Raw genomic sequence first — 22814 nt, 5'->3', positions numbered from 1 at the left:
TCCCTGGTGACTGATTCCAGAGAAGGAGGACGCTCCCGCCCACTTTCTCACTCTCCTCCCTGGTCAGCGCATGAACGGTCATTATCTTGGCTGGAGGCTGCGGGGGGCCGAGGCCAGAGAGGCGCGCCTGGTTCCAGGCCAAGCGGCTTGGGCGCACCAAGTGGGTGGATGGCCAAGGGTGAGCCCATGGCCCAGCAGGAGCGGCCACCCCCGTGTGTGTCCCGGGTGAGAAGGAAGCTTCCTTTGCTAGGCCGGCTTGGTGCACACGGCCGGTGGCTGGAGGCTGTTCTTCAGGATTGGGAGGTGGTGCGGGTGCCCTTGACCTAGGCTGCTTACCCTGGGAGCCCCGAGGGTCCACCTCCAGTCAGTGTGTCTGGACACCTGTCAGGTCTGCCGCCCCCGGTGGGCTAAGGCAGGGCCGTTTCTCAGGGCAGTCAGCCGTGAGCCCCCAGGACCCCGAGTTCCAGGCCTCCCCACGTGCCAGCGCTGAACTGGGCCCCGCGTCCCTCGCCGACCAGCCCATCCTGCGGGCTCTGCCCCTTGGGGAAGCAGGCCGGGCCCACGCTTGGGCTGCTGCTGAGGTCCCCATCAGGCTCCACCAGGGTGCAGCCTCCCATCTTCCTTCATTTTTCATTTTGGAAAACTTCAAGCATAAATACAAATGGGGAGGAGAAGAAAAATTCACCACCCCGCACCTATTCCCAGCTCGGGGCTCATCTTGTTTCAGCCGCTACCTGCCCACACTCGGGGTAGCTGAACTGAACCCCGAAATTGTCCCGCTTTATCTGTGAACATTTCAGTGGGCGTCTCTGCTCGTACGGTCTCGGTCCCTTCGGCCCCTGGGATAATCCGCGCCGGTAGCTCCTACCCGGACCTGGTCAGACTCAGACGATCCCACTGGTGCTTTGTGGTCATGATGGTGAGGATTTATACGATGGCTCAGAACAGAATCCACGCGAGGCCCGGCCCCCCGGCCCCCTTCTCCCCGTGCTTTCTGCGGAGGGTCCGGGTCATTGTGTGTGCTGCCCCCACACGTGATCCCGAACGGCCCCGCCCTTGGTGAGCCGGTCGTGGTCTACACCAGCGGGTGGATCCGGTTTGACTTGCTGCCCGGCTCCATCCACGGCCACCACGGTCTCGTCCGAGTTAGGCCGCGGGCGGCTCACCCGTGGCTTCCTGAGGAGCGCCAAGAGGCGGTATTCTGGTTCTGCCATGAAGTCTTCTTGGCTTTGCAGCTCTGCTGACCCGTAACCGTTCTCTGTCCAGAAGGACACACGCCTTCTTCCGCTCACGGACAGCTGTCCAAGGACAGAGCTGGTCCCCTGGTGTCCTCTACCTGCTAGCAAAGTGGTGTTCCACTGCCACGCTGACTCTGGGGATGGGTCGCCTCCGCCGTCCTTCAGTCCACACACTGTGACGCTGTTGGGGCTCTGCTCACTGGCCCCGATGGTGCCGTCGCTTGCTGGTGTGACTCGACGCTCTCGCCCCGAGGAGCAGAGCCTTGGTTTCCCCGTGGGACCCCGGCCCCTCCTGGTGTGGGGGGGTGACACTTAGGACCACAGTTTGGGCGCTAGGGCTGCTCGCCGCTCCCGACTTGGCCACATTTTACAGGCCTTCGTCGTGGCCAGAGCCAGGAGGTCCACGTGGGGTGTCCCACGGCGGGGGGGTGCTCATAGTCCCTTGAAGTCGTTCCTCTCTGATGAACCCGCCTCCTGGATACACACCCCGTTTTATGTCTTATTTTGCTCTCGATTTTTAGGGGTTGCCCTTTATGTTAAATGTGATGTTTGTGTAGGATATTTGCGTGGTGCCCCGTGAAAATCTGTCCGCTCAGGAAAGGGCAGCCTCTTTTGCTCTTCCCTCCTGTTTCCTATTTTGGAAACAGTTTGGTTTACATGCCCATTCATTTCTTTTTCATATTTTCATACGACCTGCTTCTGAAATCAGTGGTGGCTTCCATTCCACATTTCTCCAGCTTTGCTTTTCACGTAACAGGATTTCTGGACGTGACTCCCCACCCGCCATCTCCACACCAACACTCCATTCTGTGGCAGCGTGACCCTGGGCGGATGTGCTGATGGGTGTCCCATGGCCTCTGTGACAACGGCCGCAAGTGCAGCGGCTGCAAATGTGTTCTGTGGCCGTGTTGGTGGCCAGAGGTCTGCCGTGGGTGAGCCGTGGGCTGCAGTCAGGCTGAGGGCAGGCTGGCTCCTTCCGGAGGATCCAGGGGCATCGTCCACTTTCTAGAGGAGCCTGCATGTCGTGATTTCCTGGCCCGTGGCCCCGCATCCCTCAGACCCTGCCTCCTTCTCTGACTCTGACCCTCCTGCCTCCTTCTTCCCCTTGTAAGGACCCTCGTGATGACACCTGGCCTGCCTGTGTGCTCAGGGGTAATCCCCCCTCTCCGAAGCTTTCACTCGATCACATCTGCAAAGCCCCTTGTGCCGTGAGGTGACAAGTCCGCAGGTCCCAGGGATTAGAGCATGGACGTGTTTGGGGGCCGCTGTCCAGCCGAGCGCACAGGCTGGGGGCGGCGAGGGGCTGTCGTCAGCTGGTGCAGCTGTAGGCAGGGCCGTATCTACGTGCGTGAGCCTCCGCACAGCTTCGCCAGTGTATCCGGGGGTTCGCTCGTGGACGCGGACGCGGACGCGCGGGCTGGAAGGTAAACGCACACGTGAGGGCCTGGACGTGGCCTCCCCGGCCAGCCCCCGTTGTGTTCCCCACCACAGCGCCTGCTCTGCGATGTGGTCCCAACGTTCGGACTTTCGCCAGTCTGACCAGAGAGAGATGGCGTCTCAGTGAGTTTTCACTTTGCCTTTTATGATAAGCAAGGTTGTGCATCTTTTTAGGTGTTAGGAGGCCATTTGCGTATCCGTTGCCTCTTTTCCTGTCGGGTTGATGTTCTCTTTTATTTTTAGAGGTTCATTCTATATCAGGGACACTAACGTTTTGTTTCTGACGTAAATTGCAAATATTTTCCCACTGTGTTGTCTTTCAAGTTTATGTGTTTTTTCCATGTAAAATATGTTTTATTTTTATATCTTGTTTATCGGTCTTCCCCCTTGTTGCCGGGGGCTTCGCGTCACAGGAAGGTTGTCCTGTCCCGGGTCACAGAGCTCTGTGGGCACGCTTTCGTGGAGCACGTCTACGTTTCAGCAATCATGTTAACACTCATGCATCTGGGGTCTATCCTGGCTCGCAGTGTCATGAATGGATCAAATTGTATCTTTTTTATATAGCTATTCAGTGATTCCAACACCACTTATTAAAAAGTCCATTTTTGGGGCGCCTGGGTGGCTTAGTCGTTAAGTGTCTGCCTTCGGCTCAGGTCATGATCCCAGGGTCCTGGGATCGAGCCCCACATCGGGCTCCCTGCTCCGCGGGAAGCCTGCTTCTCCCTCTCCCACTCCCCCTGCTTGTGTTCTCTCTCTCTCGCTGTGTCTCTGTCAAATAAATAAAATCCTTTAAAAAAAAAAAGTCCATTTTCCCACAGATTCGAGGTGTCACCTTTACGATATACTAACACATCTCTGCGCCGTGGGGCTGATTCCGGGCTCTCTTCATTTTCTTTGGCCGGCCCGTCTGTCCTGCTCCAGGACCGCTCACTGAGGAGGCTCTGCCTGGTGGGCAAAGGCACGGCCTTGCTCTCCTTTTAGAGGTTTTTTTCTGCCTACTTTTGCTTGATTTTCTCCCAAATGAATTGTATGAACAACTTGTCAGCTCCAGGAAAAAACAAACACAAACAAAGCAAAGAAAGAGCCCAAACCACAGTGAAACATCCCTGGCAGTGTTTTCCTTGTGCTGGTAAAGCTGCTCGGGAAGGAGCCAGAGGCTGATGAGGTCCCGGGCCTGGCCTGCCTTCCACCTGCTCAGCCCACTCTTGAGTCTTTCCGGAGAGAATGACAGCCTCCCTCACTCCCCTGTGCTTACTTTGATTCCGTCAAATCCAGATGCAAAACCAGGTCATCTGCAAGCAGAGGTGGTTTTAAATCTTTCGTCGCCATCTTTTGGCCTTGACTCAGGCGCTGTGTTTGCTGGCTGGGATGGGGCTGCGTGGGCACCCACTGCACTCTTACCCCGTTTCCTCGTCCACATTCCTCGTCCGTGAGGGGGCGGTTGCCGTGGGCATGACATGAGAAGATGAATATGAACCGCCCCCGATCGAGGGCCCGTCTGTGGATGAGGGGTCCTGTGTGGCTAGGTCCTGCCTGCATTTGGCTCACCTGGCATCCTGCTGGGGGCCCTGGGGCAGGAACATGGCCAGACCTGTTCCTTCTGCCTGGGAAGGAAGCTCCCCTGGATGGCACTGGGACCCTTCGGTTTCAAATAATTAATGAAATATTCATTACTCTACGCCAGTCCTGCTGAAACATCTGGGAACGAGGCAGACAAAATCGGGTCCATGGGGCTGCTGGAAGAGGCGGGCAGAGGCAGACAAGTCAGCAAACCGGGTGCGGGACGAGAGGTGGGGGTGAGGGGTGTCAAACCACCCAAAGGTCAGCACACCTCCACCTCCTGCGCATGCCCGCCCGTCCTGGGAGACACCGACCCCAGCTCTCCCTGGCGAGGCGCAACCCGCCGTGGGGTCTGGACGTGGGTCCGCATGTCAGGGAAGCCAGGCGCCCTCCGGAGGGTGGTGCCATGGAGGCCGGCGCTCCTGCTCTCTTTCCTCCATCCCTGCCGGACTGCCACCCCCAGCATTCCAGAAGCTCCCCAGGTGGGAGCAGGAGGCACTTTCCTCATGGTGTTGAGGCTTTAAGTACGTGTTGTCAGGCATTTGCTTTCTGGGGAACAAAAACTACTTGGAAAGGAAAAGAGCTTGGGGTGAATCACTAAATCTGCAACGCACGCCAACAGCATTGAATTAAGATGGCAGTTACCCTCCATCACCCACCACCGCTCCTGGGCTGTCCCTGGGCACTACGCACGGAACGCCAGCCACCCGGGTGCCCCGGTCAGCAGAGCTTATTCCTCTTGGCGCTTCAGTCCGATTCCATCCTGCTTGTCTGCTTCAGTCCTCGGCTGGAGCAAGCGGCTCAGAAAGCCCAGACCAGGTCCTTGGAGGAGATGGTTGAATGCGGCAGCCTGCTCCCAGGCCGGAGCACTTCCACTCCCATCCTGTAAATGCCGCCTGAGCGGGGACAGCGGGGATGGTGGGAATGGCGGGGATGGCGCCCAAGCCCAGCACCGCAGATCCTGCTTGTCCGAGCTCTCCCGTCAGGGGCCTAAGCAGAGTCCCAGGTCTCCACCGCCAAAACCCGGGCTGCTGCCGCCCCTCTTCTGGCCGGCGGCCTCGGCACGCGGCTGTCCCCACCCCGCCAGCCCGGCCTTCCCCTCCCACCGGGCAGGGAGGTGATGCTGAGGCTGAGACCCACCTAACAGGTGTGTCTGGGGGCTGGACCCGCAAACCCCGAGCCGTGGAGAGCCCCCTCCCATCATCAGACGGCTGGCCAGCAGTATCTCCTGGCACTTGAGACAATTTCCTCTTTCAGAATTTCACCGAGTCCTGGAAGGCAGCTCTGAGTCGCTCCACGGCGGGGGCCTTGGTTTCCCCTGTTGAAGGTGCCCGCCTCGCTGGACCCACGGCCTGTCCAGAAGTCGGCGCTCTCCTCCCCAAAGGCAGTGTCCGCTGGAAACAGGGCTGGCTTTGCTCTTGCATCTGTCCGTCTGTCCCTCTGTGTGGCGGGAGCTGACTGTCATCGGCAGCAGGACGGACCGCACCCTGGGAGGTGGTGTGAGCGCTGGGCTCCCTGGGGCCCTGTCAGCAGGACCTCACCTGTGTTCCCAGCTGTCACATGCAGGATGGGCCCGTGGTAACCCGCACGTCCACAGTCCACGACCGCAGCACCGTGTCAGCCAGGTCTCCCAAAAGTGGGAGGGGGTGGCCGGCCTTCAGCTCCCCGGGCTGCCGGCCTCGCTGGGAGCCACCGAATGTGCCTCGTTGGGCAGACGTGGAGGCGGTTCTGAAGCTCCGGGCTTCTCCTCCCATGACCTCGGCCAGGAGCCCCGGTGGGGGCTCTGGGCCCCTCGGGTGTGCAGCTGACGGGGGGAGCCCGCCAGCCATGCCCCTCTCCGCACAGGCCCAGAAATCCTGAGGAAGAGCATCGAGAGCCGGGGTGACAAGCAGGTGACTGGGCTTTATGCCTGTGATCACTTACCTGCCGGGAAACCCCAGTCTCCACTGCTCCTTTTTGTCAGTCTGCGTCCCTGGGGACGGCCCCAGATCGGAGGTTGGGCTCATGGAGACGGGGACGCAGCACAGCCCGTTGAGCCCGGCGGTCCGAGGCCCTTTGGGAGAGCGCTTGGGCTGTCCCTCCTGCAGATGACTTTTGGGCCATTTTGCTGAAATGAGGAAGATTCTAGAAAGCACATGGTTCTCACACTGGTGGCCTCATGCGTGGGAGGGGCCTCGCCTCCGCCCAGTCTCTGTCCAGCAAGGCCCGGAACCCTGTGCAACAGACAGGCCGCCCATCTCCGCCCAGCAGCCCCGACAGCTGGGAAAGAGAGCAGACGTGGACCACGCTGTCTAGTGACACTGGCCACCCTTCTCCGTCCCTCATGGCTCCCAGGACAGCGGGCAGCCCGCCATCTTGGCTTCCTGGGTCCACTGTCAAAAGACCACACACCGGGGCCCCTCCCTCTGGTCATCACATTTCCTCTTGCCATGGGAAGACGGGAACTGCTCCCAGCCTTTATCCGCATGGGAAGCCTTGGCGGCACGGATGGGGCAGGACGTTGGCTATGGCCCCCCTGCCCTGCCCCACTTTGCCCACCCTCAGGGACGGGACTTCGGTGTGTCTGCCCCCGCCACGGTCCGGGCACAGCAGCAAGGACGGGCTTAACTCGGGGCATCCAGACCAGGTAGGGGGGCTTTGGAAGCACGAAGCGACGCAGGTCTGAGGCTGGCCCACGGATCCCTGGGCTGCGAGCCTTCTGGCAGTCAGCCCAGCTAGAGGCAGTTTTAGGCAGAGCTTTGCGGGGCCTTGGTGGCCTGCACAGGCCCCCGGGTGGGTTGGAGGTGGGAGCTGAGCAGGCTCAGAGGTCCTTGTAGCCCAGCCTGGCAGGATGCCCCTCCGTGCCCGTGGGTGTCACCCTGGCAAGCTTTGCCTCCTTGGGGGCTGGCAGGGTGGTGCGCGGCGTTACCTTGGAAACTGCATCTGCAGCTCACGAAGGCCCTGTCCCGGATGATGTGGGCACATTCGGCACTCGGGCTGCAGCTGCTCAGCTGTTGCGTCCAGCAGCCCAAAGCCAACGGTCACCCGCCGCCTGCCCGCCAGACACCCGTACTCCATTCCCGTTTCTGCCTGCATCCGGGACCTCGACTCCACGTCATGCATTCAGTGCCGTAGCCTTAGGTTTTTTGCTTGGCATTATAAAAATAGTCACACGTCATTAAAAGTCTTTATAAAAATTGTTTCAGTGGCTGCGTGGTATTTCACGGAGCTCACTTGCCCGTGTCTGTAAGGTTGTTGGAAGTCAAGGTTGCTTGAAAGTCTGTTATTAGCAGTTTGTTCAACTATGATGAACATCTTCTAAAAAAAGCACCTTCATTTCTTAGGATGCGTTCCCGGTGAGGGAATGTGGGCTTCCCCCACACGGACTGGATCCCGGGGGTTTGGCCTGAGACTCTGATGCTCACTGACACTTCTGGTCAGGGCCAGGCCACCTGCCTTTGGGTGAGGCGCTGGGGACAGCCTCCCACCCACCTCGAGTTCTAGAATCTTCCACTTCCTCCCGTTCTTTCCCACCCCCCACCCCACCCCTGGCTCCTGCGGCTTGGAGATCTGAAGCCCGAAGGCGAGGGGACCCTCACATGTGGCTTCGGTTATCTGTCCTTGAGTGGTCTCTCTACAACCTGAATGGGGGACATGGCATTGCCCCCCCCAGCCCACGATTTTGTGCATTAGTCCCGCTTCCTTCTGGAGACCTTCGTCCCTGGCTCTGACTGATGCCCCTTGGCCACCCGGGCTTGCCCCAGCCGAGTCTGTGTGCTTCTTGTGTCTCTCCGTCCCGAACGTGTAAGCACCATCAACAGAGCTAACTGACTTTGCAGTTCAGTGCCCCGGGGGGCTGGCATTTAAGAGCCATGCAAGGACCCCCCTGTCGTCACAGGAGGGTCCCTGTTGCGATGGGGATGGTGGCCGAGGGTTGATGAGGACAGCAGCTCTTGCACATGGGGCCTTCCCGGTGCAGGGCTCTGGCTGAGGGGGTCTTCCTCAACCTCCCGCCACAGCCCGTCAGCGGCTGCTCCGAGCCCCGGGAAGGGGTGCCAGATCACTGCTGGGGAAGGGCCGGGGCCCCAGCGCTGTACTCTTGGCTGGGTCCTGCCCCACCAAAGACATCCGGTCGTTTCCGGGTCGTGTCTACAGCGGGCAGGGTGGGGGTGAGGGTGGTGGCATCGACGTGGACATTCCGTCTGCCTTCCAGGTGTGCATCGTGCAGAAGCGGGACACAGAGAAGATGTACGCCATGAAGTACATGAACAAGCAGCAGTGCATCGAGCGGGATGAGGTGCGCAACGTGTTCCGGGAGCTGGAGATCCTGCAGGAGATCGAACACATCTTCCTGGTGAACCTGTGGTGGGTGACCTGCCACCACCCTCCCCTGCCCCAGGGCCCTTCCCCGGTGCTCCCTCCTCCCTTGCCTTGGGGACACCCTGACTCTCCAACCACTCAGCTTCTGCTTCCCCGGGGCCAGAGCTGTCCAGGTGTGCAGGGCGCACCATGTCAACGCAGGTCTCCCCACCCACGGAAGGGCCAGGTTTTCCCACAAAGAGGCCTGTGGCCCAAGGAATTTCTGCCACTAAAGCCAGTGGGGAGAGTATTGGGGGCCTGAGTTCTTCCATAAAATGGGCACCCAGACCAGCTCCTGGAGGGGAAGGAGCCCTTAACTGCAGTGAAATCACTGTCTCTTTCCTACGTGGGAGTCCTGCTGCACGAGGGTCCTCCCCGACACGAGGTCCTCACTGAATCCTCCCGGACAGCCCCCATCCTGGGGTTTGTGCTCCCTGATGGACTTATTGACTGGGCGGCATTCCCGAGGGCCCTTGTGGGCATAGGAGCTCAAGCAGCTGGGAAGGCGTGCAGTGAATGGGTTCTGGTCCTGGTAGTGCCGCCTCGGGACGATTGAAACATCCCCCCAGTAGGAGCGGGGGTCCGGCAGCCGAACGTGGAGGGAGAGGCGGCCCCACCAGCATCTGGGGACAGAAAGGTGGGACAGGGCATTGTTGAGAGCGACCTGGTGCGAGCTCCTCCAGGGGACACACTCAGGGCTGAAGACCCCCCTTTGGTTATTCACCTGGGGCTACCACAGGTGCAGGAGGTCCTTCAATGTGACCAGCAGACCGCAGCCAGCTCCGCGAGTCCGAACCCAGGGTCCTGCCTGGTTGTAATACAGGAGGAGGAGCTGGCTGAGCCACAGGGGGCGTGGCCTTGCCCAGGTGCTGAGCCAGGCCTGCAGGGCATGGGGCCCGGGGCTGCCCAGGCCTCCTCCGGCTCCTCGCCCCCGGGTGCGGCCCCTGACCTCCCTTGCTGTGGCTCCACAGCCCTACGATTGTCTAGTCTCTGTGCGAGCACAGGTGAGCAGGGCCACACCGCGTCATTGTGCTCCATGGTGGCATTTTCAGCATCCTGGGACAGTGGTTCTAAAGCTGGAGGCATCCAAGCACCCCTTAAACCTGCCCTCTCTGCCTGATGGCCAGGGAGGGTCAGAGCCCTCGTCCTCAAAGGTGGTGACTGCTCCGCTGGGGTGGTAGTTCAGTGCGGTGTGAACGACCTGCTTGCAGCCTCACAGGAACGGGTTGCTATCTGTGGTTGACCCTCAGCCATGACACGGCATGGAGGCTTGTCAAGAAGGAAGACCTGGGATTTCCCAACATGGGGGCCTTAGCTTCCCTGCCAGGCCGTCTGGGCCTCTCTTGGGGAGGCAGGGTGCCTGGTGGCCAGGACATGGGCTCCTGGGTGGAACTTGTCCACCCCGCCGCAGAGTCACCTCTTCAGTGGAAGAGAGGTCAGAGCGGTCCCCAGTGCAGAACAGGAGGTGCATCTGTATAGGCCTGTGCCGCACACAGGGGAGGCTGACGGGAGCCGCTGTTACGTTCCTGCTCCCCTCCTGCCCTGCTGCAGCCAGGACCCCATCTGCACGGGCTGGCCTGCCTCCCACCGTCCCAGGGCCGGGCAGCACAGGGCCGCTGCAGCTTCACCTTCCGGTGTGGGAGGCCATCTGCTCTCGTCCGCTGCTCCCCAGGACTCATGACCTGTCCTGGAGCCTGGCATTCCAAGTCCCTTTGCTCTCTGGTCCCATATCCCCCTCCCCAGGCCACCTGTCCCTGAGATGAGGGCAGGGTGGCTTCTGGTGGGCAGGCAGAGGAATAGCACATAAAAAAGTCAATTCTTTGTAACGGCATTCTGAAAGAGCCAGTTGCTTAACAATAAGAGTTCCCTCTGAGAGCTCACAAAAGAAATTACAAAGTGGAAGGAGATCCTTAAACTGTTGTTTTGTTATTGCCATCATCATCACCATCATCATCACCTCCATCACCACCAGTCATCACCATCACCTCCATCATCATCACCATCACCATCATCACCACCATCACCTCCATCATCATCATCACCATCACCTCCATCATCATCATCACCATCATCACCACCATCACCTCCATCATCATCATCATCATCACCATCACCATTATCACCATCATCACCATCATCACCACCATCATCACCATCATCACCCATCATCATCACCACCATCATCACCATCATCATCACCATCACCACCACCATCATCACCATCATCACCACCATCACCATCATCATTTATCACCACCATCACCATCATCATCACCATCATCACCATCATCATCACCATCATCACCATCACCACCATCACCATCATCACCATCATCACTCACCATCACCATCATCATCACCATCACCATCATCACCACCATCATCACCATCATCACCATCATCACCATCATCACCATCACCTCCATCATCACCATCATCAACCTCACCTCCATCACCACCAATCATCACCATCACCATCATCATCACCAACATCATCATCACCATCACCTCCATCACCACATCATAACCATCATCACCATCACCACCACCACCATCACCACCATTGTTAGAAGCTGGCCCCTGTGCAGCACTGCCTGAGCATTTTGCCTTGTGGTCTCCATTCCTTAACAACCCTCCAAGGCAGATGTTTTTATCCCCTTTTTAAAGAGGAACAGCAGGGAAATGGCCAAAAATGATGCTGTGTTCTCTCCACTGGTCACTCCCAGCATCTCTATCCCCCACTGGGCTGCCTCCCATCAGGACCGGCTGCTCTGTCCTTCCTGAGGGTCCTGGCTCAGAGCAGCTCCTGAGCACGGGCAGTCAGTGCCTTGGGCAGGGCCCTGCTCCTGGGGAGTGCCCGTGGGAGGTTGGGGTACCCCAGCCCTTAGATGGTTCATCAGGTGTGGCAGGAGCTGTGACCTCGGTTCCCCTGTCGTGCGTGTGCCACGTTCTCCCCGGTGCCCTCAGGTACTCCTTCCAGGACGAGGAGGACATGTTCATGGTGGTGGACCTGCTTCTGGGCGGGGACCTGCGCTACCACCTGCAGCAGAACGTCCAGTTCTCCGAGGACACGGTGAAGCTGTACATCTGCGAGATGGCGCTGGCCCTGGACTACCTGCGCAGCCAGCACATTATCCACAGGTGTGCGCACGCCGGACAGCTGGGCCGCCTGCCCAGGCCAGCCCACCTGCAGGACGGGGACAGGCTCTGCACGGGCTGCCCACCGCCTGGCCTGCAGACCTGCCCTCAGGTGTGGCCCCCGGGCCCATCAGCGCCTGGCTCCAAGGCCAGCCCCGCCGCTGTGCCCCTGATGCCCCCCTGGGGTGGGTCTCGTGCGAGCAGCCCCCGGCTAGCCAGGATCGGGCTCCCCTTCATCCGGTCTGTCCAGTTGTGGGATCCCGGCCACCACCTAGCAGAGGCCATTTGCTCATCTGCCATGCCCCTGGGGCCTGAAACGAATTTTAACGTTAGCTGAAAGCAAGTTAGAAAGATAAAGCTGTACCCGAGAACAAAACAAGCAAATGCATGTGGCGTATTATCAAGTCGGATAGGTGGGATCCTATCTCTGCCCTATCCCGTCTCTGCCCTGGGGGATTCTGTTATCTGGTTACGATTCAGGCACGAGACATTGACTGAGCACCTGGAAGTCAGGCAAGGTGAGGCCTGAGGCCAGCTGGTGGAAGGCATAGACCCAGATCATCAATTCGGTGCAGCCCCAGGGCTCTGGGAGAGGGGCCGGCCTGGGGGTGCGGGTGAGGGGGCTCTGCATCTGTCCTCGGAGGCTCCAGCACCCGTGTCCCAGTGCATTCTCCCGGGTCTGTCTGGCCTCAACAGGTGGGACGCTGGAGGCGTCCCCGGCCCCAGGACCAGGATAAGGATAGCTAGTTTAACCTGGCTCCATCAGAATGTTGCCAGGGGGCAACTTCTTAAGGCCCACTTGGGTCTCTGGGGCCTCTGCCTTGAGTGGGGAGGGGCCCTTGAGGGAGTGCCCCGCCCTGCCAGGGACTGCAAGGCACGAACGGGGCTCCTGGACCATCTCCCCATTTCCTGCTCCCTCAACAGGGACGTCAAACCCGACAACATCCTGCTGGATGAGCAAGGTGAGCCGAGACTGTGAGGCTGGACGTGGGGGGCGTGCGCCTCGCCCATGGGATGCGTCTCCAGCCCTTGGGACACTTGCATTGTCTTCTCTGCTCGCAGGGCACGCGCATCTGACCGACTTCAACATCGCCACCATCATAAAGGACGGGGAGCGGGCCACCGCACTAGCTGGGACCAAGCCGTACATGGGTGAGCCGAGGCCACTGGCCCACTGCTGGGCGTGCTGTGTCCGACCCAGGCCGGGGGGGAGGGGGGCTCAGGTCACTCCCCTGAAGGCACAGGACGGTGTGGGACGGGGGCGGGCTGCTAAGCCACAGCCGGTTTGATCCCACAGCCCACACCAGGGGGAGGAGGGGCCCCCAGGCAGTTAGTGGAGGAGGGGGCCTGGGGCCTGTGGGTCCGGGATACTCAGCTACCTCTCCGTTCCTGGAAAGCTCCGGAGATCTTCCAGTCCTTCGTCAGTGGTGGGAGCGGCTATTCCTTCGAGGTGGACTGGTGGTCAGTGGGGGTGCTGGCCTACGAGCTGCTACGTGGATGGGTAAGGAGCTGGCCCCGGACCCTGAGCTGGCTGTGTCCCCCAGCGGTGGCCCGAGTGCCCAGGGAAGGATGAGGCTGCCCCCCCCATGGGTGCTCAGGGACAGCCGCCCGCTCCGTGGATGTGCGCTTTCAGTGGAGCGTCTCCATGGAGAGAGACTGTCTGAGCAGGTGCAGGAGTGGAAGCCCCCGAGGGTCCCCTGGGGCCATGGGCAGGTCAGAGACCTCAGCAGGTCGACCTTCTTGGGACTTTCCTGTGGGGGTCATCCTGGTGGCCACCCCCTCATGGGGCCTCCGAGGCCCCGCACCCTGAGCCACGCCGCCGGCCCCTCCCGGCCTCAGGGCCCACCCACCCAGGCCCAGGCCTTCTTGGGGGTGACGTGCTTCCTTCCCGGCCCCGGGCTCCCCCTGGGAGCTGGGGGTGGGCGCCGCGGCAGGTGCCTCTGGGCGTGCGGTGGGCACCTGGTGCAGTGCTGCCTCCCCCCCCAGAGGCCCTACGACATCCACTCCAGCAACGCCGTGGAGTCCCTGGTGCAGCTGTTCAGCACGGCGAGCGTGCAGTACGTGCCCACCTGGTCCAAGGGGATGGTAGGCCTGCTGCGGAAGGTGAGCCCCTCCCGTCGGAGGAAGGCCGCGCCCGCCCCCCCAGGCCCACGGCCCGTCCGGCCGCAGGCTCTTTGCCGAGCACTGGTTGTGAGCTGAAGCCCACGTGCCCATTGGCTCACCTAATCCCCACGATGATCACCCCATTTCACAGATGCCCAAACTGAGGCACAGGTCACCGTGTCAGGCGTGCTGGGGGGAGGGCACGTGTGGGCTGGGAGCCGGACCCACGCCGTGCTCCGGCCTCCTCTACCCCGTCCTTCTGTCAGAGATGAGCTGGCCACAGCTCCAGGAGCACCCAGAGAAGACCCCAGAGCCCCCTGCACCTCCCACGGCCTGAGTGTGCAGCTGCGGCAGCCCAGGGGACCGCAGCCTGGCAGGGACCGGGCCGGGTGTTGCTATCAGAGCGTCTCCATCCGGGGTGCAGGTCTGGGCTGGCCCCACCGCTCTCCACTTAGGGAGCCCCACTTGGAGCACATCGGTGCCTCCGGGCTCAGGACCGGGCGTGGGAGAGCCTGCTGGACACACAAGGCTCAGCCGGCTCTCGGCTCCTGGCCCACAGGGCCCTCCTCTGCGTGCCCTCACCCCTGCTGGAGACCTTCGCCCCTGGAATGATAGCCGAGCAGCCGGAGGCCTCTCCCGGGCCCCAGGGGGCTCTCCACCCAGTCTCCACTGACAGTTCTGCCCACACCTGCCCAGGTGGTTCCCGCAGTGGGGCCTTGGCCCCCAGAGACCCAAACAGGGAGCGGGGACCATCCATGCGCCAAGCCTCACGCCTTGGGGAAGCCTCAGATAGGTCTACCTCCTTTTCTCTAAGAGGAAGGACAGCATGTGGGGGGACACCCAGCCTCCGTGACGTGGTCACACAGGGCGCCCTGGGGCTCCCCAGGGGCTGTGCCCAGGTCCTTGTGGCCCTCCCTGCAGCTAGCCAGGCTGAGGCTGCCGCCTGCTGGTAAATCGCAGTAGAACGTCCCTGGGCACCCCACATGCCCTCTGCTGGCCTCTGCTGGCCTTGGGCTCCAGGGGCTTGGCCAGGCTGTCCCCTTGCCCACATTACTGCACTGACCTGAGGTAGGTGCCCCCTTTCCTTGCCTGACCCTTGAGATCCTTGTAGTGAGACCTCCCTGGGGTACCCTGGCCCCAGGTCAGGCGGTCAGCTCTGTGCACCAGGATCGTGCTGGGCCTGGGCACCGTCTGACGTGGGCCCCGTTCCAGCTCCTCACTGTGGACCCCAAGCACCGAGTGTCCAGCCTGCAGGACATGCAGGCAGCCCCGTCACTGGCCGGCGTGCTGTGGCAGGACCTGAGTGAGAAGAAGGTGGCGCCGGGCTTCGTGCCCAATGTAAGCCTGGCAGGCGATGGGCAGCGGCTCCGGGCAGGTGTGGGCCCACCGGCAGGCAGGGCTGAGCTTCCTGTCCCCCCCCACAGAAAGGCCGCCTTCACTGCGACCCCACCTTCGAGCTGGAGGAGATGATCCTGGAGTCCAGGCCTTTGCACAAGAAGAAGAAGCGGCTGGCCAAGAACAGGTCCCGGGACAGCAGCAGGGACAGCTCGCAGTCGGTGAGTGATGGGCCTGGTGCGGGGTCCTCCCTGCCTTACCCTGATCTGAGGGCCCCCCCCGACCGAGCCCTGCTCGTCCTTCTCCTACGCAGGTGACATCCCTCCCGTTCCTGGCTGTGGTGCTCGGGCTGGGGACGCATCATGCCCAGCTCTGCTCCCGGGTCTCCCACACTCTCCCTGTGTGTGTCTCCTCTTACAGGGACACCCTAACCCCAGATGACCCTCTCCTAACCTGACTCTGCCACATTCCAGGGAGCTGCAGGGTAGGATGTCACTCTGGGAGGGACACAGTGTAACCCACAGCAACCCCTCTCCTGCCCCAGGAGGGTGGGGGCGCTCCTGGGGAGCTCAGGCTGTGAGCATGGGATCAACCCTGCACCTGTCCCCTGGGTACAGCTGGTACTCAGAAGCACCTGGAGGTACAGCTGTGGATGGCAGGGGTCACAGTGGTGACCCTGTAAGCCACTGGTGGCCCCCTTCCACCCCTGGACCCGTCTGAGCCGGCGGAGGCCCCCAGCCCAGTGTCACCTCCTCGCACCTGCTCCCCGGCACAGGGTCAGGCGGGAGGTGGGTGTCGCCCCCTGCAGGGCTGCAGGTTTGCGGGCATCCCTGGGGTGCCTGGATCCTGGGGAGCAGTGGGGCCCGGCAGCTGGTGGCGGCCCCTGGTGTGCAGAGCTGGAATTGCAGGTGTGGCCCCGCCCATTTCCAGGTGGGGCTGTTTTGCTGTGGTTGTGGGGTGAGCACTGTGAGCCCCTCGGCGGAAGCAGGCGAGCCACGCTCCTTGGTCCTGCCAGGATTGCTAAGAGTCGTGTGCGTGTCCTGAGGCAAGGGCCTTACCAGAGAGGCTGCAAGCATTCTGTTCTGTGGGTTTTCTCTGCGGGAGGTGTCGTTCGCGGAGGCGTTGGACTTTGGTGAAGCGCGGGGTGTCCACTTCTGCTCTCTCGTTCCTGCTTCTGGCGTCTTACCTGAGAGACCGCCGCCTGACCGAAGGCCACGAAGATTCACTTCTGCCTTTTCTTCTAAATGTTGTGTAGTTTTACCTCTGGGGTCCGCTTTGGTTTTTACGGATCGCGTCAGGTTGGGGTCCAGGGTCGAAATTTTGCACGTGGATGCACTCGTTCAAGTGCTGTTTGTTGCAAAGACCTTTCTTTTCCCGTTGAACGGCTTGGCATCCTTTTCAAACATTAATCCACCAAAAGTAAGGGCTTATTTATGGACTTGCGATCCTACCCCATTGATCTGTCCGTCTTCCTCGTGCCAGCCCCGCACTGTCCTGATGACTGTAACTTTGTAGTACGCTTCGAGATCAGGAACCGTGAGTCCTGCGCTTTGTTCTCTTTCAAGATCGCTCGGCTGCTTTGGGTCCCTTGCGTTTTCGGTGAATTGCAGGAGGTTTGGGAAGTGTATCTGAGCTGCTTCCCTGTTTTTGGCTAGAAGTGGAGCCTGGTCGCAGGCTCCGTGGTCACAGCTGGGGTCCGCTCCGTGGTCACAGCTGGGGTATCAGTGCTCATTAAGGCCCCACAGACGTCTGCCTGGAGACAGGGATTCATCTGAAGGGTTTATTCAGGAAATACGCCCCGGGGTGGATGTCAAAGTCCCGTGGACAGCAGCTTCAGCCTGACCCTGCAGGGACCCTGGCGTGTCGGCCACACTTCGAGGATGCTGGCTTTCATCTCCCAGCCCCCACGGCCATCAGCTACGGGGCAGGAGGGACATGCGTTTCTGCAGCTTTCCGACCGTGTTCGTGTTGGCCGAGGGCCGAATGGCGCAAGTGTGGGCGTTGGAAGGAGAGCGCCCAGAGCAGGACGGATGCACAGACACAGCACAAAGCTTCCTGCCGATGCACGCGACGCAGCCGTGGAAGGGGGTGCTCTGTGTACCCCGTGGTGTGTGCGGCCCACCTAGGTACCACCCACTCCCACCGTGCCCTGGATAGTTCTGGAACCAGCCTCAGGCTTCCTGGGAAAACCAACATGAGCACGGTTAGCAGAATGGACCACGGCCCTGGCCGCTCCCGCCCTCCGTGTCCCTTCATGTACCTCCCCACCCGCACCTGCTCCTCTGGGAGTCTGTGTGTCAGTCGCTCCCCTCCTGGCGTGACGCGGACCCTCGCCCGAGAGCTCAGAGCCCTGGGTGCATTGTTTCTCAGGCGGGAGTGTGTGCACTCGTCCATTTATTATCAGCAGGAGCCCTGTCCCTGATGGTGGAGCCGGTCACCCGGCCAGGGTGGTGGCTCCTCTGGGGAGGCCAAGGTGGCAGGGCAGCGACTGCGGAGGACAGAGTTCCACATGCCGAGTGCTGGCCTCCAGTCTTCAGTGGGCGCTGACCACCGGTGTGAGGAGCTTCGGGCTGGGGGCGCCCGGAGCCCACTCAGGGCCAGGCACAGTTCACCTGATCCCCCCACCGTGGCCGCGTGTGGACAAGGACATCTGGAGGACGTGCCGCCTCCTGCCCCCCATCTAGTTACCGTCACCACCAGCATGGCGCAGGACCGCGAACGTCAGACGAGCGAGGCTCTTTCTGGCTCCATCGTGACAGGGACCGGGAGGGTAAGCCGGCCTTGGGCCAAGACCATGGAAGTGCCACGGCCCACCTCGGGTGACTGCAGTCCGGTCCTCGTCCTTCCTGTGGGGGGCACAGAGAGGACGCCTCCGTCCACCCGGAGGCCGCGAGCCGCACCCCAGGGCTATGCGTAACCGGTGCGGCAAGGACCCTGCCTCCGGCTCAGCCGCTGCGCCTGGAGCGGCCGCGGGGTTACGTGTGCTGTGGCCCCCGCCGTCTGCCACGAGCCAGGGGCCGGGCCTGCCACGGGGGCGGGAAGAGAACGGGCAGCGGCGTCCCTGTGCCCTGAATGTTCGAAGGCAAAGGTCCAGACTTCAAGTCGTGGGCTGCCGTTCTGCCGCAGCCGCGGGATTGTGACTTATCAGGACCAGGCTGCTTTGTTGGGCCAGCGAGCAGGACCTTCTCTTCCACCACAGAAGCTGCTCCCACGGGTCCGGGCACGGCCGCGAGGCTCTGCCGGATGCCATGAGTGCACCTTGTCCGTGCCTTCGGCGGCTGGCGGCGGGGGCGACAGCCACGCGGTGGGGCTGGGGTCGCCGCCCCGGTGAGGTGGGCGTGTCCAGGTGTCCCAGCAGACCCTGCATCCAACCGACCTCCGAAGGCCGGCGTTCCCCCTCCCCCAGGTGTGCTCAGGGGTACGCTCGGGAAATGATTGTGATTTCCCATCAAGGTGGCTGATGACAGCCTTCTGCTCTCGTACCCTTGATCTCACTGTGCCTATGTGCGAGCGCGTGCGTGTGCATGCGCGTGTCTGAGCACTCGCTGTCCACCTCTCCGACCCCCAGGGGCAGTCTGTGACCCGTCGGACATCACTAGATCCCGGGGCTGGAGGTGACCTGCTTGTCACTGCAAACTCACTGCCGTGACCCTGGTTACTCCCACCTGGTTAGGTCCGGCTAAGTTAGGTCCAGGCTTCTGCCGTTCCCACATGCCATCAACACCATGGTTTCTAGAAAACAGGCAGCGCTGAGCTGCCCCATGGTGCCGTGACCCTCACCAGCTCATTCCTTAGCACCTTGCCGAAAGGAATGTCCTTTGGGGCCTCCAGGAGAACATGGTCATCTGAAGGGTCCTTGGTTCTTGACTCTTGAGTCTGTCGACCCATTCTAGCTGCCCACTTCTCTTGAGACTGAGCTCCCCTCAGCATTGGCCCCAGGCTGTTCTGGAATCTTCTAGGCCATCATGTCTTCCGAGTTTCCAGGAGCCGCCCTGCAGCTTATTAGACCCCACTCCAGGGGTCTTGCCAGGGAATGAGCTCCCCGGTCATGAGAGGATGCCTCATGCAACCGCATAGCCCACACCCCGCCCTCCCACAGCCCTCGCGTGCTCACCCAGGCCGTCCTCCCACAGCAGGAGCGCCTTTCTGACCTTAGCAGGTCCCACACTGGCCATGCTGCTGGTGACCAGGACTGTTCAGAGGCCAGGAGGGCAGGTGGAAGCAGATCTGGGGGAGCTGCTCTGTGCCACCTGCAGGAGCTTGGAGAGGTGCTGCTCTCCTCCCGTGGCAGGGGGGCCTCTTGCAGGCTGGAAGGTGCGGGCACATCGCGGGGCTAATGTGCCCACCCGTGTCCACTCAGAGGCCCTCCCGGGTTCCGGGGTCCAGCTCCCTCCTTCCCACAGCCTTGGCTTTGGTGCAAGGAGGGGAGGGAGTGAAGCCAGGTGTGGTTTCTGGCCAAGTTTCGTCCCGCAGACACTGTCTCCGTGTCAGCACCCACCCTGAGGCAGGAGCTTCCAACCTGGGCATCCTTTGGTCGCTGGCTAAGGTCACCCAGGAGATGCAAAGCCCCAGATGCTCTGGCTGCCCAGGCAGTTCCTCCAGCAGCCCAAAAGCAGGTCTCCAAAGAAAGCCCCAGGTGCAGGCCACAGGAGGAGAGGTGGGGAGGGAGGCAAGCTCAGGACCCTCTGAGGGGATGCGAGGGAGCCTCAGAGCATCCACTACACTCATCGGTATGTTTTTCTGACTAATAGGAGAATGACTACCTTCAGGACTGCCTTGATGCCATCCAGCAAGACTTTGTGATTTTTAACAGAGAAAAGTGAGTGTGTTGGGGGTGGGCAGCGGCGGGCAGGGAGGAGGTTGAGGCTCTCTGGGCCACACAGGTCCTGAGCCCCAGCAGCCACGAGGCATCAGGGGGCCTGGGAAGTGGACGCCCACCCTCCTGGGGCCTCGGGGCAGCAGCCCTGGGGGCAGAGGGTGTGAGGCCCCAGCTCAGGCTTGTGCGGGAGGGCTCCTTGGGAACTTTCAGTTCTAAATGGGGCGTCTAACTGCCAGAATCTCCTGGGGAGACCCTCGGTGCTCTGCCCAGACGGGCCGATGACTCGCGGTCCTGCAGAGTGGCATGAACTGCTACCCCTCATGCATTCCATAAACCCTTACTGAGTGCCAGGGACTGTGGGGCAGGAAGACACGACAAGCCACAAATCGCTAACACACCTGCTGCAGGGGAGGGAGGAAGCCCAGCACAGTGGGCCCAGGAGAGGAGTGGCAAGGTGAGGCACGGAGGGCTTCCTGGAGGAGGCAGCTCTGAGCTCTGTCCTGCCCCAGTGATCAGGACGACGTGTGGGCACTGGTTTAAGGCACTGGCTTCCATCCTGGAGGTCAGAGGCCTGAGTGAGAACAGACTCAGTCAAGCTCTCTGCAAAGCTTTGCTCCAAAATTGCTGATGCACAGGAATGCACTTAAACTAGGTGTCCTCAGCTTCTGGCTCACCAGCCCCACTGCTCGAGCCTGAGGCCTCCATGGTCACATAGGGCGCTGCTGGGCTGGACATCGCTCTCAGCTTCCCGTGGCGCCTGCAGGGACACGAGGTCCAGCCGTGTTCCCGGGGGACCCATTCCGCGAGTCCTCGGACAAGTTGGGTGCCGGCCAGAAGCGTCCTGGGGCTGCTGGTGAGGCTGCAGAGAGCCCCTCCTTGTGTTTCCCCACCAGGCTGAAGAAGAGCCAGGACCCCGCGAGCGAGCCCCTGCCTGCCCCCGAGGCCGGGGATGCTGCGGAGGACCGGGAGGGGGCGCGCCCCGCGGGGCCCATGTGCGGCTCCATCTGCCCCTCCCGCCTCACCGAGAGTTAACGCCAGTTGCTTTGGAGACTCGGTCGGCCAGCAGGACAGGACAGGCGGCGGGCAGAGGCCCCACGTGGACGTTCCCAGCCAAGCAGCCCAGTTCCTCCCAGCACAGACCCGGCTGGTGGCCCCACTGCACCCTGGCCCTGATTTCCCTGGGACGGGCTGCCTGCCCACTGGCTCTCATCGGCATAGGGCAACCGGAGGCTGTCAGTGTGGCCGAGGGGTGGGCGAGCAGGCTGGGTGCCCCCCTCCCCAGCAGCTCCGTTCCCGGCAATTGTGGCAGGAGGCCCGTGGCCTCTCCTGGTGGCCCCCTGACCCGCTCCCAGCAGTCACAGAGGTCCCAGCATCCCCAGCTGTACATATGAGCGCCGGCCCTGCTGTGGGCAGACGGACACCGTGCACGGGCTCCCCGGGGGCCACTCGGGCTTCTGCGTCCGGGGGAGGGGGAGGTGAAGAGTGTTTTTATAGAGATACTTCTGCCGTGTTTCTGTAGATTTCTCACCTCTGAGCATCACGACGTAAGAGCTGCTCGGTGTCCGTGTTGTGTGTGTCGTGTGCCCACAGCTGCAGGCTGCAGAAGCCTGTCCGCGGGCCGGGCGGCTCCCACAGTCCCACGGCTGCGGTGGGGGTGCCCTGAGGGAGTGGGGCGGAGGCTGGGCCTGCCGCAGAACCAGAAGCAGCACCGCAGGTCCTGTGAGGAGCTGGCTGGCCCGGGCGGAGGCGGCAGGCTCGCTGCCCCACTTGCTGAGGGCCGGGCAGTGAGAAACGCACCCCCAGGTGCTCATGTGGGGACTCAGGGCTCCGGTCACCAGCGGGAAACCAGGGTCCAGGGTGGGCGGCTGCAGGATGCCCTGCGGGGGTGGTACCAACCCCCAGAGGAGGTTCTAGATGGAGATAGATCTGGTGATGTTGGAGATTGGAACAGGGAAAGAGGTTTACGGTTTTGCAAAAATATGTAAATCTTGGGCGCCCAGGTGGCTCAGCTGGTTAAGCGTCCAACTCGATGTCAGCTCAGGTCTTGAGTTCAAGCCTGTTTCCTGCATTGGCAGCAAGGATGTGGGTGTGGCCTGGCTCCGTGATCATGTTTCACCAGGACCCGGACACGGGCCCCAGCAGAGCCCCAGAAACCTGGCTGTGAGGTCACACTGACCCAACAGATCTGGGCCAGCAGGAACACGGGGACCACCAGGTTGGACCTTCAGGGGCTGCCCTGGACCATGGCAGCTTCACCAGAAGCCCGGATTCAAGGGTAGAGCTGTCCGTGTCCCCCCAGAGGACACAGCTGGTCACCACTGGGAACGGACGTCGGCACAGGTGCCGGAGTGCCTGGCAGTGCGAGGTGTGGGGGACCTTCCCTGAGCCGTCCAGCTCTTCTTCCCAGTGACCATGCACACCCTGCTCCCAGGACGAAGACACCCTCTGGGAACATCCCACACCTGGGAGCAAAACTGGGGCCATTTCTACGAAGCAGGAGAGGCCAGCCCAGCCCAACAGCTCCTTCTCCTGGGTCAGAACCCTGGGGGGCGCACGCACAGGCCTCAGGCCAGGGCCACACCCTCCTGGCCCATCTGGTCAGAATGTGGGTGCGGGTCCTCCAGCCCAACCCTCTCCCTCGGAGCGCCTGGCCGTGGGTCACGCCAGCATCCCTCTGTCTGGCTGCGTCTGGCCAGCAGGCCTGGATTCGGGCACGGTTCCCAGGCCCCCTTCCTTGAGATGAAGCACCAGCCCTGCCCCTTCCCTGCCCAGAGGTGGAGCAGAGCTGTCCCCGGGGGTGGTGAGCCGTGCAGCCAGCAGGAATGTCCCCGAGGGCCCCGCACATA

The 22814-nt window shown here is 61.7% G+C and overlaps 1 protein-coding gene across 6 annotated transcripts in view; it reads left to right on the top strand.

Moving 5' to 3' along the window:
• Window positions 1–22762, top strand: part of STK32C (serine/threonine kinase 32C) — a 75320-nt gene extending 52558 nt beyond the window's left edge. For 3 of the 6 annotated variants that reach the window (XM_032423155.1, XM_032423161.1, XM_032423159.1), the window contains 10 exons: window positions 8428–8579; window positions 11541–11714; window positions 12636–12673; window positions 12774–12863; window positions 13109–13212; window positions 13698–13814; window positions 15027–15152; window positions 15239–15370; window positions 19901–19968; window positions 20862–22762. In XM_032423155.1, the coding sequence (XP_032279046.1) occupies window positions 8461–8579; window positions 11541–11714; window positions 12636–12673; window positions 12774–12863; window positions 13109–13212; window positions 13698–13814; window positions 15027–15152; window positions 15239–15370; window positions 19901–19968; window positions 20862–21000 (1107 nt within the window). In that variant the 5' untranslated portion in view covers window positions 8428–8460 and the 3' untranslated portion in view covers window positions 21001–22762. Of the gene's footprint in view, window positions 1–8427; window positions 8580–11540; window positions 11715–12635; window positions 12674–12773; window positions 12864–13108; window positions 13213–13697; window positions 13815–15026; window positions 15153–15238; window positions 15371–16079; window positions 19149–19900; window positions 19969–20861 lie in introns of those variants that run through there. The other 3 variants (XM_032423157.1, XM_032423156.1, XM_032423160.1) reach the window with 3 other exon arrangements.
• Window positions 22763–22814: the final 52 nt, after the last annotated feature.

The sequence above is a fragment of the Phoca vitulina genome, unplaced genomic scaffold (assembly GCF_004348235.1).
Source record: "Phoca vitulina isolate PV1807 unplaced genomic scaffold, GSC_HSeal_1.0 scaffold28, whole genome shotgun sequence".
NCBI classification, from domain to species: Eukaryota; Metazoa; Chordata; class Mammalia; order Carnivora; family Phocidae; genus Phoca; species Phoca vitulina.
This window is presented reverse-complemented; position numbering and strand designations above follow the sequence as displayed.